The 15,775-nt window shown below is 45.9% G+C and overlaps 1 protein-coding gene across 1 annotated transcript; it reads left to right on the top strand.

Annotated features, from left to right (window-relative positions):
* The first annotated feature begins 208 nt into the window (after nucleotides 1–208).
* Nucleotides 209–3,744, top strand: fem1a (fem-1 homolog a). Its single transcript, XM_060059522.1, has one exon. The coding sequence runs from the start codon at nucleotides 482–484 to the stop codon at nucleotides 2,336–2,338; it is 1,857 nt and encodes a 618-aa protein (XP_059915505.1). The 5' UTR covers nucleotides 209–481; the 3' UTR covers nucleotides 2,339–3,744.
* The last annotated feature ends 12,031 nt before the right edge of the window (nucleotides 3,745–15,775 follow it).

Below are 15,775 nucleotides of genomic sequence, written 5' to 3'. Positions count from 1 at the left end.
TAAACCAAACAGATGCCCTGATTTATTTTGCTCCTTTATAAAAATATTGACAAATCTGCAAAGGAAGAATTAAAATGTAGCATTATGGATCCATCATACCTCCTTAATTTTAATTATAGTGGACGCTAGTTACGGTCTGGACCCAGGTTAGCATAACATAACAAGCGAATCCATCAGGTGATACGGCCCGAGAGCCAGCTTCATGGGAAACAAAGTTCCTGTAAAAAGTAACCAGAGCACACGCTGTTGAAAAAGCATGCATTAAGAACTACATATCCCGAAGCATATTGCGGAAACTGTAAACATAGACCTGTCACTCACACGCCATCTTGACAGCACCCTCAAAATGGCAGAGAGATGCGAGCGAGGGACCGAAAACAGGACTAGATTACCAAAATGAATAGTTTAACAACTAGTATCGTATCCCTCGGTCATGTGGTTGCGGCATTAGCTGAAAGTGCGTCAGCACAAAGCCAATAAAATGGATTTAACGACGACCGTGTTCAACGCGGCCAGAGATGGTAAGCTGAAACTTATACAGAAGTTGCTGAGCAACAAAACTCCAGAGGAGTTGGAGGCTCTAGCTGAGGAGAAAACCCAGGGGGGAACCCCTCTGTTGATCGCCTCTCGATACGGACATTTAGAAGTGGTGGGATACCTCCTAGAACAATGTAAGGCTAATGTTGAACTGGGAGGGTCTGTCAATTTTGACGGCGAGACCATCGAGGGAGCGCCGCCGCTGTGGGCGGCCTCTGCCGCCGGCCACCTCCCTGTGGTCAGGGCGCTGCTGAGGCGCGGTGCCTCGGTCAACAACGCAACGCTGACCAACTCGACCCCACTACGAGCCGCCTGTTTCGACGGTCACCTCGAGATCGTCCGGTACTTGGTGGAACACAGCGCTGACATGGAGGTGGCCAACCGCCACGGCCACACATGCCTTATGATATCGTGCTATAAGGGTCACAAAGATATAGCCAAGTTCCTCCTAGATCGCGGTGCTGACGTCAACCGCAAAAGCGTCAAAGGCAACACTGCCCTCCACGACTGTGCCGAATCAGGAAGTTTGGACATCATGAAGATGCTGTTGAAATGTAATGCGCGCATGGAAAGAGATGGATACGGAATGACACCGCTGCTGGCTGCCAGTGTGACGGGTCACACTAACATCGTTGAGTACCTCGCCCATCAACCTCGCTCTGTAAGGGAAGAACGAATCGATGCACTTGAACTGCTTGGGGCCACTTTTGTAGACAAAAAACGAGATCTCCTCGGAGCAATGAGATACTGGAGGCGGGCCATGGAGTTAAGGCAACCCGGAGACAAAGCAGCTTTTTTAGCCAAACCCCTGCCCAGACCTCCAATCTCTGCGTACAACTGTGCCCAGGAAGTGACCACTGCGGATGAGCTGGAGGCTCTGATAACAGACCCGGATGAGATGCGGATGCAGGCCTTGCTGGTCCGTGAGCGCATTCTGGGCCCGTCTCACCCCGACACCTCTTACTACATCCGCTACAGAGGAGCCGTCTACGCCGACTCGGGCAACTTTGAGCGCTGCATCAGCCTGTGGAAGTACGCCCTTGACATGCAGCAGAGCAACCTGGACCCCCTCAGTCCCATGACGGCTTCCAGCTTCTTATCCTTCGCAGAGCTCTTCTCCTTCGTCCTCCAGGACCGCGCCAAGGGCACCCTGGCGGCGCGCATCACCTTCCACGACCTGATGTGCGTCCTGGGCAAGAGCGTGCGGGAGGTGGAGCGGGCGGTGGCCCAGAGGGACCACCCGCCGGAGGCGCCGCAGTTCACCAAGGCGCTGTCCATCATCCTGCACCTGGTCTTCCTGCTGGAGAAGCTGGAGTGCACGGCGGAGCAGGAGCACCAGAAGAAGCAGACGGTGTATCGGCTGCTGAAGCTCAACCCGCGCGGCCGCGGCGGCTCCTCGCCCCTGCACATGGCCGTGGACAAGGACACCACGTCCGTGGGCCGCTACCCCGTGGGCCGCTTCCCCTCGCAGGCCGTCGCCTCGCTGCTGCTGGAGTGCGGAGCCGACATCGACTCGCGAGACCTGGACAACAACACGCCGCTGCACGTGGCCGCCGCCAACGGCTGCCCCAAGATCATGGCGCTGCTCGTGAGCGCCGGGGCGCACTTTGACGCCACGAACGCAAAGCGGAAGGCGGCCTACGAGTTGCTGGAGGAGCAGAGCAGCCCTGGCCACCCGGCGCTCTGCCCCTTGAACTACATCACCCTCCAGTGCCTGGCAGCGCGGGCGGTGGAGAGGCACAGACTGCCCTACAAGGGGCTTATCTCGGAGGAGATGGAGGCTTTCATTGAGCTGCACTGACCCTTTCACTCCAGCCCCCTCCCTCACCAGCATCTCTCTTAATGCCATCTACCTGTACTATAAACCGCCTCTCTTCCTGCATACAATAATATACACTCTAACTCCACTTTTCATCCCGGCCCTTATAAGCCCCCCCCCCCCCCCCCATTTACCCCTGAGACTATATAACGGCAATAAACAATCTGCTCTTCGAGTGGAAGTCTGCAGCTTATACCTGTTCAGTTGCATCTTTTATGTGTGCAGGACATAAACACTTTTAAAGATTGCTTTATTTTAAGCTGGCTGAAAGCTTAATGTTGCACTTGTGTTGCTGTATTTTTTTGTCCTTGTTTTCTGTCAAGCAAACTGCGACTTAAATCTTTTTCTAGTGAGTTTGGGAAGCGTGAGAATTATGCGAGTGATATTTATTGTATTGGCTTTCATGGGCGAATGAGATTGAATGTGATGGCTTGATTGGTAGACCTTTGCTCAGAAACGGTAGCCCTGAACCAGAGGGGTGCTTGACAAACACATGACATGTATTGCACCAACGGGGCTATCGTATATTCATGAAGAATAACTTGACCTTCAGCAGCAAACGGAGCAATAGAACACTATAATGTAAATTAGAACAGTCAAGAGCATCTCATTAGTTATAATCAACGGTACCAATTTGTTTGATACTATAGAACTGCTTTGACAGCCAGCGGCACTAAAGTTAAAGGGTAACGGTTGTCCCTAACTAATGCTAATGCTATCTCTAGTCTTGCAGCCCAATGTTTGCTGCAGCGTCTCACTTATGCACTTTGTTGTTCTTTTTGAGCTGATCTTTGGGGAGGAGCAGGACATTTAAATGTAACCTAAATCACAATTCCTCGTACCAGGTTTTATTGCGTGAGAAATTAATTGACAGCACAAAATCTGGGCAAGTCAGGATTTTATTTGGGTATTGTAGTGGCAAACCATCACACGTGCCTGTCGTCTTATAAAATAGAGCTGGGAACCAACTTTCACTTTCAGCAAGGGCATCTAATTCCTGACCGAAGAAGCAGTCCTCTGATGTGGCTTAGACAGTAACTGAATAAAAGTATGCATATATATTCATATGCATATGTCAATATGAAGTGCAGTTCAGCGATGCAAAGAGGGCTCGCTAGCCCTGCTTATGTGTTAGTCTTATTTTTAAATAATTTATCAGATTGTATTTAATCGTATTCTTTCTTCACAGCTTTATTTTTTTCCGTCTGCATCTGTACCAAGCACCACCGGATGTAATGGGACACTGAGATAGTGAATTTTGAACTTACAGGAAAGCTATGAATATCGATCGCCTATCTTTATTCAACAGATCAGTGGGTTCATGGAAATGGGAACTGAGGAACAAACAATTCTCGGAGATACTTCAATAAAATTCTGTATCGAAACCAGATAGTGTCTGTGTGATGTTTACAAATGGTGTGCTCAGTGTTCATGAAGCTGCATTCCTCCGCACCACTGTTGATATTTATGTTTCAAATGGTGTTAATGATGTAGAGCGTAGCATTAACACTGCCAGGCTTTGGGGTTTAATTCCTACTAGAGCTAATCCATTCTGAGAAGTTATGCACTTTCATAAAGCATCCCTCAAATGACATGTGCTATTAATCGTTATTCTGTTTGCAGTGTGCTCTCTTTAGAAGATAGGAAAAAAATAAAAATATTTGTTGAAGCCTAAGATAAATATCTATCTAGATGTACATGAGATTGTCTTATTTGAGGATGGTGATTGCTCTGATGGCAGTTTGCAGAGCGGATCTATGTGCCTCAAAAGCAGATCCATGCACGTCTTGATTCCAGTCATGCTTTTAATGTGAAGGGTCAAAACACATGAAGTCATAGCTTGGCAGTGCGACCAGTTCAGACCCACAGTCAGGGGTCCCACATGGTCATCACTGGCTTAGTCACCACTGCCCTGCCCCCCACACACACAGCCGTACATGGGGTCCTCTGCTGAACTCGAGATGGGGAAATAAAGCATTACGGAAACATGATCTTTCAGTGCCCGGCACTCTTGAAATATAAATAGTGTAATTAACGTCACTACTGTGGGGTAGTGCTGGAGACAGCGGACATTTTCCTTGCTAAATTTAGGTATGTTTGGCCTTCAGCCTTAGATTTGATAGTGGAAATAGCAATACTGTTGGGCAATACAGCCAGCAGGCCAGAGGGTGAGACACATTTAAAATAATTTCAAATGGGGTCCAAATATTATATTATCAGGCTAGTAGCCCAACAACATTTCTTGTATACAAAATATTGTATTAAATATCGACCCCGATTCGCCTTCGATGGCCTAGTCTAGCTATAGTTGAGCGTGAAGTTTTCTTTTCGTCCAGTAGATGTCATTACCGACCAAGAAATTCATACAAATGAGTGGGCAAACTCTTTGTTCCTTCAGAGCAAGCAGAGAGACGCAGGAGGCTCTATACCCAATATTACAATAATATTATATCAACGTAACGGAGTGATATGGTAAAAGCATATTGGTTAAACAAAATGTGTTAAGACCTTTTTATTGAGAGTTGTATTTTTTTTACTTCAACAGTGAGGGTTATTTATAATTTTAATGTGTGAAAGCTCCTTAATGAAAAATGATACCAAGGATGCAATAAGGCAAATGACCTAATTAATTGTGACCCGCTGTGCTTGTGGCAGTGCAGCTACCATGCATCATGTGGGCAAGTCCTAACAGTATGACCTATAGGCATAGAGGCCATGATTTTATATGCACACTTCGACGTATAGAAGATACATGCTACATAATCTATGTCTGTTTGATAATTATAGCATTAAATAAATATGACATTCACTCTAATCAATATTGGCTGACTGTAAAAATAGCCACTGCCAATGTTAAAGTGGCTATCATTTTGTACACGAATGCTAGGACTTATGTTTTTTATGTCTCATATAGAATAAAACTACACTTCACCATAGGCACCAAAACTACAGCCCCAGTCAGCGGCCCAGAGCTATGGGGGGGGGGGGGGATAATGAGGTTGATGGGGGATACGGTTGCTATTGGAGATCCTGACTGCATCACGTCATGTGCTGGAGGAGGAGGGGGTGGGGTTGCTTCGGCGGTACGTGTGTGAGCGAGGGGAGGGGAAGCGAAACGAGGAGAGGAGAGGAGGGCATTAAGGAGGAAGGTAGGGAGTATCAATGGCATCATCCAGCAATATCTAAAGCTGAGTGGCCGGCAATGCTCCCTCGACAACAGGGAGAGTAGCCGAACAGTCGTAGCGGTCCTGCGAGGTCCACCACAGGACATTTCAAAACACCGGCGATGTTTTGTACGCTGTCCACAAAGACAGACCTGTGAAGGGGGTTTAGCTGTCACTGGATTGCCCTCTCGGTCGGTGTTTCTAAGGAATCTTCCACCTGCGAACACATCCCGATGAATTTATCGGTCAGAGAAGAGGACGTAGCACTTCCTACCAAGGTAACCTAACACGGTGGGTGCATGCAGGAGTTTTTTTTAGTACCGCACCCAGATCTCTTATTCGTTATCATTGTTTGGCATGTCATATAAACGGCCTGTTACCTGTAGTCTAACACTGTCGCCTTGTATTTGCCGTACATGCCCGTCGGTTTCACTTGTTAGTTTGTTTAAACGACATGCTGTGAAGATTTAAACTAGAGGTCTGGTGTTGCCAGATGAGATGGTTGGCAGCAGGGCTGTGAGCGCTGCCCCCCCCCCCCCCATCCCCACCCCCTCCTCATTGTTCCCGGGCGAGCGGGCAGAGCGAGGACCCCGCAGCTCGAGGACCCGCACATTGGCAAAGCGTCGCCTTTGTTCCCGAGTCAGGTCGTGTTGGCATAAAATCTATCTCTTGACACCTTTTCCACGTTTTGTTTGTTTAAAGGCGACCGTGTCTTCAAAGGTGTGTTATAAAGTCGTAAGTCTACCTGAGACATACGTTTATTTCGGGCGGTGTTGTCGGAACGTCTACGTTTAAAGCACTTTGCCCAGGCACCAGGTGGCAGAAAGGAAAAGCATTATAGCCGAGCGTCCCCTCAAATGAATAGTCTGGAAGACGCATATGGTTCCCTGCAGGCCGTATTGTAGTTAAGAAGCGAATTCATTCCATTACAAAGCGATTTGTCTCGTTATAACCCTGGCTGCTTTGTAGGTAGGCCTATGTTTATCATTAAACAGTATGGCATAGCCTACACGTCACAGCGGTGATTTAATGCTACGTCAATCTACCTACTCATGTGTTCATAGCCGATTGGGGGTGCTTTCAATTAAATCATGAAGCCAGTTGTATATGAGAATGTCTGCAATTATTCATTTGTATTTACTTCAAGTTAACTAGGGAAACAAAATTGACATAAAAGAAAGTCGTATTTTCTTCAAAGCAGATGGGATTCTCCCGAGGGCTCCCTGTGTCTTCTGGTTATTTTTCCAGTCCATTTGCACATTGCTAATTATTTTACTCATTCACTTTCACACTTGGAATAACCTCGGTTGTATATACCCAGAATATATTTATACGACTCTGCTGCACCTAATGGTCTTATTAAAAGCTTGAATAATGAGCAATATTTTGACACATATATGAAAAATATCTTTAATAACATGCAATTGGAAGAACTTCAAATTTTTTGTTCAGTTATAGGTTTGAGGAGATATCCTAACCTTCATCAAAGCATAAAAGCATAAAAAGGCACAAAAATGAATACAGGATTAAACTAATTCAAACTAAATATGTTGGATAATGTGTGTTCTCGCAGTAGAATCTCACAGAGTGGTAAAGTCTTTAACAGCCCTATCCTTTCCTGGAAGTGTAATATGATATTCACCCGAAGCGGATGCTGGTCTACTTATTGCACCAGAAACATGGATGGCTCCCATACATTGTAGTCCTCACTGATATAATGGGCTTCTAGGCCGAGGAGCCATCCAAGGAATTGCATCATCCAAGTGAAAAACGCTGGTCGATTCCCCAGTGGATGAAAGGACTTCAAAAGTCCTATCATCCATTCTAAAATAACTTATTCTTTCAAACACCCAATAGGTTGTCACATATTTGTAAACTCCTATTCATGTGGAAGCCTTGGCCTCATTATGTACATTGACCGTACGATCCAATCCCCTGTGACCTTCATTGGCTAATTGGACTAATAAATCGAGCTACGTACATGGCATGTCAGGTCAAGGGGCGTGTAACTCACATTGGGCCTCACCTCTGTGGCCGGTGCATTTAGGATGACCAACCGGCTGCGTGCCCTGATATCTCATCGAAACTCATCCATATTTGATTTCCAAAAATACATCTGCACGGCAATATTTTCATGACCCCGACAGCAACAAACAAAAAAATAATTAGCGTGCATGAACCCGTGTGTGCGGCCTGCGATTACGTGCGTGTGCGAGTGTCTTTCTGCCCATATGTGTGTTTTGTATGAGCAAAGGCTGAGCGATAGGTTGTGACTTGACTGATGCCCTTCTCCGGCTGAATCACAGATTGTGGTGTGTCAGCATGTATGAATAATGCACACGGCCCCACAACCTCTCTTCTCTTTCCTTTCTCTTCCACCGCTCATCTTGTCTCTTATTCCCCCTCCATCCTCTCTTTTCCACGTCGTCCAATGCAAAAGGGCAGGGCTGTCTTTTTTAGCCCCAACCTGACTCCATGAATCCTCATCCTCTACCAGATTATTTCTCTTTATCATGAAGATCATGCGATTTTTTCTTTATTCATTTTTTTTGCTGTTGCGGAAATTCCCTGGCGGTAAATCTCCTCTGCCAAGCAAAGAGACATGCAGTTGCCAGTGCTTCCTGCTTTGCTGACGGTGCGCCAAAGCCAATGTTGAAACGTGTTGATACACAAGTCATTATCCAATTGCGGGGGCCCTGATAAAGTGCAGTTGACAGTTACATCCCTGACTGACGGGAGCCATTAAGACGGGGAAGAGCTGACTGATAAAATGGCTGACGAAGTAGAAGAAAGACAAACTGACGATCAAAGTGTGAAGAAGAGCAGTATACATGGTCTATTCGCCAACTTTGACGCATACAGTTATGGGATTTTGAATTGTTTAGACCAATTAAACAAATGTTCCGGTTGCAAGAGAGACCTTTAGACACAAGCGTGCTTTGTTGAATGTCTGAAAAAATTTTCAACCTACTTCAAATTGTGTTTAAGCAAGTTTTGATCTTGGATAGGCCTATTTCACCATGCTAGAATGCCTTGGTCTGCCTCCGCTAGAAAATCCTAACATTATAATGTCAACTCTAATGTGTTCAACATGAGTGGCCATACATTTACCTGCTTAGCTGAGTTACACTGTTTTGGCGTAGCTTAGGCAGGGCTAAACCTATCATATGTATTTGGCTCTGGAGTCTATAGAGATGGAAGAACCCGAGATGGAGGATAATTGTTTGATGAGACCAATAGCTTGAACAAGACCAGTAGCCTGTCATTTTATGATTCACTCACAGTGACAAACCTACACACACACACACACACACACACACACACACACACACACACACACACACACACACACACACACACACACACACACACACACACACACACACACACACACACACACACACACACACATCATAATTTGAACAAAAAAAAAGCAAATTTTCTACTCCATTAAACCCAAGCTCCAAATTCTATTCACAACTTTATCATCCCTCAAGGGGAAATTCATTCGCCGTCACACAAATCTCCTTCCTATCAGGAAGTAATTTGATAGCTTATTAGTGACAGAATGGTGGTGGGTGGCCACCTGGGGATCCAATAAATACATTTTTATTAAACAACATACAAGATATTTCTTCTTGAAATGTAAATCATTTCCGATGGATTTTCAAGTGAGTTGCAAATCTGTAATTATAAACTAATTACTGAGATACATTACTCATGTTTATTAATTTCATTTAGATGGATTGAGCCTAATGAGCGTCTGTATTAATACTATTAATAAGTGTTAGTTATAAATTAGTATTTAGGATATTTTCCTGCTCTGCAGATGATCTTGGGGTTGTCACGGAACAGTGTTGCATTACTGCAAAAATAATGAGCTCTCCGAGGACACACCATGTGACCAGTAGAGACAGGTGATACCATGGCAGCACTAATACACAGGAGAGTGTTGGATTCTGGGTAAACACTATTCCTCCAGGTAATTGATTAAGTGTAACCCTATTTGCATCTGGGTAAAAGTTACAAACAATAAAGAATGAATGTTTGCCTATGGTGCTTGAATAACTCAAGTGTGTGTGTGTGAGTTAAAAGTGTGAATGTTTACATGTGTGTATTGCAAATCATTGATTGAGTACAGTTATTGATCGTAGCTAATCATTGCCAGAATTTATAGAAGTAATCATGTGCTTGTTAGTTTATTACTCAATTCAGTGCAAAATAAAAAAAACTGTGAGACTTCATAAGGTTTTTTTAATTTTGCACCCACCCTAGTATTTCTCCCGTTACAATGCAATGTGTTTACGTTTATGCAATTGTTATGAAAAATCTGTTACGATATTAAAAGCATGAGCGGCATCTCTTAATGAATCCGAACCAAAAGATGATGACGCTCGAGAGAGAGAGAGAGAGAGAGAGAGAGAGAGAGAGAGAGAGAGAGAGAGAGAGAGAGAGAGAGAGAGAGAGAGAGAGAGAGAGAGAGAGAGAGAGAGAGAGAGAGAGAGAGAGAGAGAGAGAGAGAGAGAGAGAGAGAGAGAGAGAGAGAGAGACAAACACGGCAACGCAGACAGAGGTCTGCCGTTGTTAGGGGTGCTATCTTTCTGCTCCACAGAAACTCACAAATTAGCCTTCTCTCGCTGCCAACCTGTTTCCTATACACACTGGATGTGGCAATTCATTGAAAACTACATTCATGTAGATGTACACATCTCTGTGTGATGAGCGATGCAAACACTTTGATGATGATGAGGCAGAGAGAAGGAATGAAGTCTGAGAGAAAGAGCATAGATACACAGACAGATGTGAGAAAGAGAGAGATAGACAGCTGGGTAGATGGATGGATGGATATTGATTGAGATGTTGTTTATGTTCCTTTATTAGGATTTAAGGCTGTGCAGGCAAATGAATAACAATGTTGAAATTAGTATTTCAGTCTGCTGACCTGTTTGGAGAAAGGTCTGTGCCAAGCTCAGATATGCTAATCTGACAGTGAGCTGACGCCATCTAAACTCTCGGCGCGTCTTGTTAGCCAATGGAACGCGCAGAGGCACAGGTTTGTTTGTGTGATGGAGAGAAGGTAGCAAAGAGGTCGATACATGGGATTAATATTGCTGGTGTTTTTATTACCTTTGGGCTGACTTCGGTAAATCATGTTGAGTGTGACACCGGGTAATCCAGAAGGACAACAGGAGAATATAAATGCAATTTGCAAAGATTCCTCGTCCAAAAGCGCCGTTCATGCCAGTTGCTTTAATTTTTTTGTTTAATTTACATTCCACAATTCATCATTGTTTATGTACACATTAAATACTATAGTGAGTGCAATGGTATTTCTTTCATTTAAACAAACTGAAAGGAAAGAAACCGGAATAAAATGTTCTTAGCTGTGGTACTGAAATCCAGAGAGGGTTACAGTGTCTGTAAAATATGAGCTGCAATAACATTTTGGCAAAGAAACCGTAACAGAAATCAAATAAACTTAGATATGTTACCAAGTGTACCTTTTACTTCCTTCCAATTTAATTCATTCTCGCTGTTTCTTTAATCAGTCTGACGTAACCCAGTACAATAACTAGGGCCATGTAGAAATCTTAGCAATGCTCCTGAATGACTTTTTGCTTAAGGCTTGATGATAAAGTGTGGTAAATGTTGTTTATTTTGTGTGGTTTGAGTCCTATAACACACCTTGTGCCAAATAACAGACGTCACATCTGTTGTGGGTCTCACTAGAGGAGGTTGAAGCATCCCTTTCCATATGCTCCTCTCTGGTGGCACATGACTGTCTGACCTTGGAGCCATTTCAAGATGGATGAACACACTTTTGCGCCATTGTTGATGGACCCCCTCCCTGTGGTTCTCTTCAGCCAATAAAAGTTTTAGGGCAGAGAGACTGTAGAGAGGAGTGTGTTTCATCTGTTAGGGGGCAGATTGGGCCGTTCCACTGCCTCTGGTGGTTACATGGAATGATCCCATCAATGGAAGTCCAGTTCTCAAAATAAAAGGTGCAGTTTGGGTTGAGATACTGAAGCCAGCATGTGGTCATGCCCCCCTCCCCCCCTGTAAATATAACCGGTACCATAAACCGAACCACTGCTAGCTAGGTCTACAGCTTTAATTTATATCTCTCTATTGCTATATTTGATTTCATCGATTGAGTTATTGACTTTTTTTAGTACTCTGGGAAGTGAAATTGGACACTGGTGTCGGCTTCATTTCAAACTGCCAGGGAGAGATGAGATTAGCATTCCTTCTGTTTTCCCCCCCAATCTCCCTGATAATAGTTACCGTGCCGTCATTTATTATTCATCGCTGTAAACGACTTGAGTTACTCCAGATACGGTGGGGGATGAGCGTGGGCCGTCCGCAGCAGAACCGTCTCGTCTGTCTTCTTCTGCCGTTCTCCACACAGCCTTTGTCAGCGTTACCTCGCGCAGACAAAATGTCTGCTAGCACGGCCCAAGACTCGGCGCCCAACTCTGGAATAATTTATATATTGAGGGTGAAGAGTCACTCTATTTGAGTGACAGGTATGTTTACTTGCTAAGGAGAGGGCTGATCTCAGACTATGGCTTCTCCTCTAGAATGTAACCAAGCTGCTGGAGCCAGCCTCTGAGACACATCCTGTGTCTCTCTCTCTCTCTCTCTCTCTCTCTCTCTCTCTCTCTCTCGCTCTCTCTCTCGTGTGTGTGTGTTTGTTTGTGTGTGTGTGTGCGTGTATGTGTTTGTATGCATGCGCTTGTGTGTAAGAGGGAAAAAGTGTCACAGTCTGTACCCCATGATGCTTTGCCATCTGCCATACTTTGTGTGTGTTTGTGGGTGTGGGTGTGGGTGTGGGTGTGTGTGTATGCGTATGGTCACGCGCACACGCGTGTGTGTGCGCGTGTGTTTGTGTATGGGCTCATTTGTGAACGTCATCGCTACCAACAGGGCGTAGGGTCAATGATAACAGGAGCCAGTGTCATTATCAGCCCCTCATGTTTTTCTCACCTTTAAACAACCTATCAGCTCTTAACACGATACATGGCGCAGCCTCAGAAAATATGTCGCAGAATTTATTCAGGGACTTGAGGTTTGAAGGCTGAAATAAAATATAATGCCAATAGCCCTGTTGAATGGATTGAGTCGATTTGAAACTCCCGTACCCTGAAAGGATAAGAAAACCCAAAACAATTGATATTTATTTGTGCTTGACCTCATAAACATCCCACGTTTATCACAGCGCTTTTTCTATAATGGACAGCAATTACTTGACAATATAAGGAGCGCATCAGTTTGCTTCAATCTCTCCCAGTAAACGCTGCAGGATACAGATCCAGTCCTTTCTGAGCGAGCTCATGGCTCGGTTGTCATGGAGACAGGCCTTGAGAGACCAACTCAGCCAGCTTGCGTTGAAAGGCATGCTGGGTAAAAAAAAAGGAGGGGGATGGGTGATGTTGGTGAGGTGATAAAAAACAAAACATGTCATCTTCTTATGACACCCCCCCCCCCCCCCCCCAGTGGAACAGGGGTTGATAGCAGCCTAACCTAAACATGGTGATTTCATCATCTGGATGGGTACTAACTACCGGTGTTTGTAACAACCACCTGAGCTAGGCTGTCATTATCCTCTCGCCAAAACCAAACAGCGCCTGTGCACCTATCAATCTGAGCCATGTGTTTAACCGTCCCTATTGTTATCCACTACCACTAATTGCCCACCCGTCTCCATGCCTTCATTGCCTTTGTCATCGGTTGAGATAGATAACATTCAAAGCCTAGAAGGTACGAAGCTTACAAGAAAAAATACAAGTATGAACAGACATCCACCATGCAACATATGCTTGTAGCAGATGTTTGGAGAGGAAATGTAAGAGTTCATTTTTTATTTCAAAGGTATTAACGGTATCTAGGTTTCCGGCCTGTCCTGGGGTGGCCCTGGCCGACCGCGACGGTTCCAGCAGATCTGTGTCAGTGTTGGCTCGCTCACTTGGCGTCCACAGATGTAGCTAGGGATGCTCTTAAGCTCCTTTGTTTGAACCGTGTCAATTGACCGTCAGCAGCTGGAGAAGCTGTGTGTGTCTGTGTGTGTGTGTCTGTGTGTGTGTGTGTGTGTGTCTTTGTTGTGTGTGTGTGGGTGTGTGTCCGATGTGTGTGTGTGTGTGTTTGTCTGATGTGTGTGTGTGTGTTTGTGTGTGTGTGTGTGTGTGTGTGTGTGTGTGTGTGTGTTAGTGTGTGTGTGTAATGGAAATATGAAAATAAATCAGGGGTCGGTGAACGCTGGGTAGGGAAATGAAGGGAGGGGGCGAGAGAGCAGCGAGGGAGGGGGGAAGGAAGTGGAGGAGCGTCAGCAGCTGGAGAAGCTGTGTGTGTCTGTGTGTGTGTGTGTGTGTGTGTGTGTGTGTGTGTGTGTGTGTGTGTGTGTGTGTTTGTCTGATGTGTGTGTGTGTGTGTGTGTGTGTGTTTTTGTGTGTGTGTTGTAATGGAAATATAAAAATAGTTCAGGGGTCGGTGAACGCTGGCGTTGTAGGGAAATGAAGGGAGGGGGCGAGAGAGCAGCGAGGGAGGGAGGGGGGAGGGAAGGAAGTGGAGGAGCGTGCACAGGGAGTAGAGTAGATTAGAAATGGAGCGATGAAGACAGAGAGAAAGCAATGCAGGAGATAGAGACAGCCGTAAGATTAAGGATTATAAAGAGGCTGCATGGCTGCAGGGCAGGCCGAGCCTGAGGGGCTTAGTGTCGCAGGTGAGAGGCCGCCGCCGCAGTGGGGAGCGACGGGCGGGCTGAACTCCCAGAGATAGAGGGGGGGTTAGAGCGCGGTCATGGTGGGAGGGTACTAAGAGAATAGCGGTCGCTACATGGAGTTCAGCACAGGAACGAGGAGGACACGGCGTGCATATCCATGCCTGATACCAGGCAGAGGGCCGTGACACACGCCCCCCCCCCCCCCCCCCCCCACCCCCCCCCCTCCCCCCCCTCCCCCCCACACCCTACCGCCTTTACAATTAACGCCAGCGTCTGCGGTCGCTGTAGGAGCAGAACCTTTCCCCGGCATGCAATGCCTAAATGAGGGCTGATCTGATTGTGTTTCTTATCGCGGTGTTTATAAGAGGACTCTGAAAGCTTTCCTTTTCATTGTCCATCTGGACCTGGTTTAGATAACGCCAGACACAGCCTGCGAAACATAGCCCACATCAGATTGACGGTTTTAGATTAGCTAATTTTAGAGCCCCATCCCACTACAAACTGGGAGACCAGGATGTGATGGGGAAGGTCAATAAGTCAATAAGTGGTCTGAGGAATGCTATGAATATGGAACTTGCCGGAAATGCCTTTTTGATTTAGCAGGTGCGGTAGTGGGGTAACCTTTGCAGGTTTGTTTGTGTGTGTGTGTGTGTGTGTGTGTGTGTGTGTGTGTGTGTGTGTGTGTGTGTGTGTGTGTGTGTGTGTGTGTGTGTGTGTGTGTGTGTGTGTGTGTGTGTGTGTGTGTGTGTGTGTGTGTGTGTGTGTGTGTGAGCATGTGTGTGTGGAGGTACAGTATGTGTTTGTGTTATGTGTTTATTTGTGTATGTGTCCTGAAGTGGAGCGCGCATGCAATGCGTGGGTTCGGCATCTGCACTAGAACAAGATGTGCATATATTTACGGCAAACATGGAAAAACAAACGCATGATGTGTCAGTCAGCACCAGCCTTCAACGTGATTATAAATGTGGGTGTGATATAAAGGGCAGACTAACAAGGCTTCTCCTCACTCGCGGCACTCTGGCGCATTGAACAGAGGCCTGGCGTCGGGGGACGGCTGGGTGGAACTGAGGACTTATTGAGTCTGAGACAGGGGGCCGCCACACCGTCCGTCTGGAGCTCCACAGACAGACAGCTGAATTATGCTTACTCCCCCAGATGTGCTGGATATGTGTGTGTATGCTTGTGTATTCCTGCTTGTGTTTGTAAGTCCATGCGTGTGCTGCTGTGTGTGTGTGGTTGTGTGTGTGCGTGTGTGTGTGCAGAGCTCAGTGTCTGTTTGTGGGTGTCAGTGATAAAAACGGACCAAGAGAGTGAGAGAGAGAAATAGACAGAGATAGAGGAAAGTAATATGAAGAAAATCCAGGGAACGATATCTTCGCATCAGGTATCGAGGATATTATTTTCCACTTCGACTGACCCTAATCCTTGTTGTTTCAGTGTGTCTCCATTGCCGCGGCACACTTGTGCTGTGTCATTGCATTAACACTTTAATGGGCAACTAGTACATATACAACAATTGAGTACTAAGAGCAGAAT

The sequence above is a fragment of the Gadus macrocephalus genome, chromosome 8, assembly GCF_031168955.1.
Source record: "Gadus macrocephalus chromosome 8, ASM3116895v1".
Classification (NCBI taxonomy): domain Eukaryota; kingdom Metazoa; phylum Chordata; class Actinopteri; order Gadiformes; family Gadidae; genus Gadus; species Gadus macrocephalus.
This window is presented reverse-complemented; position numbering and strand designations above follow the sequence as displayed.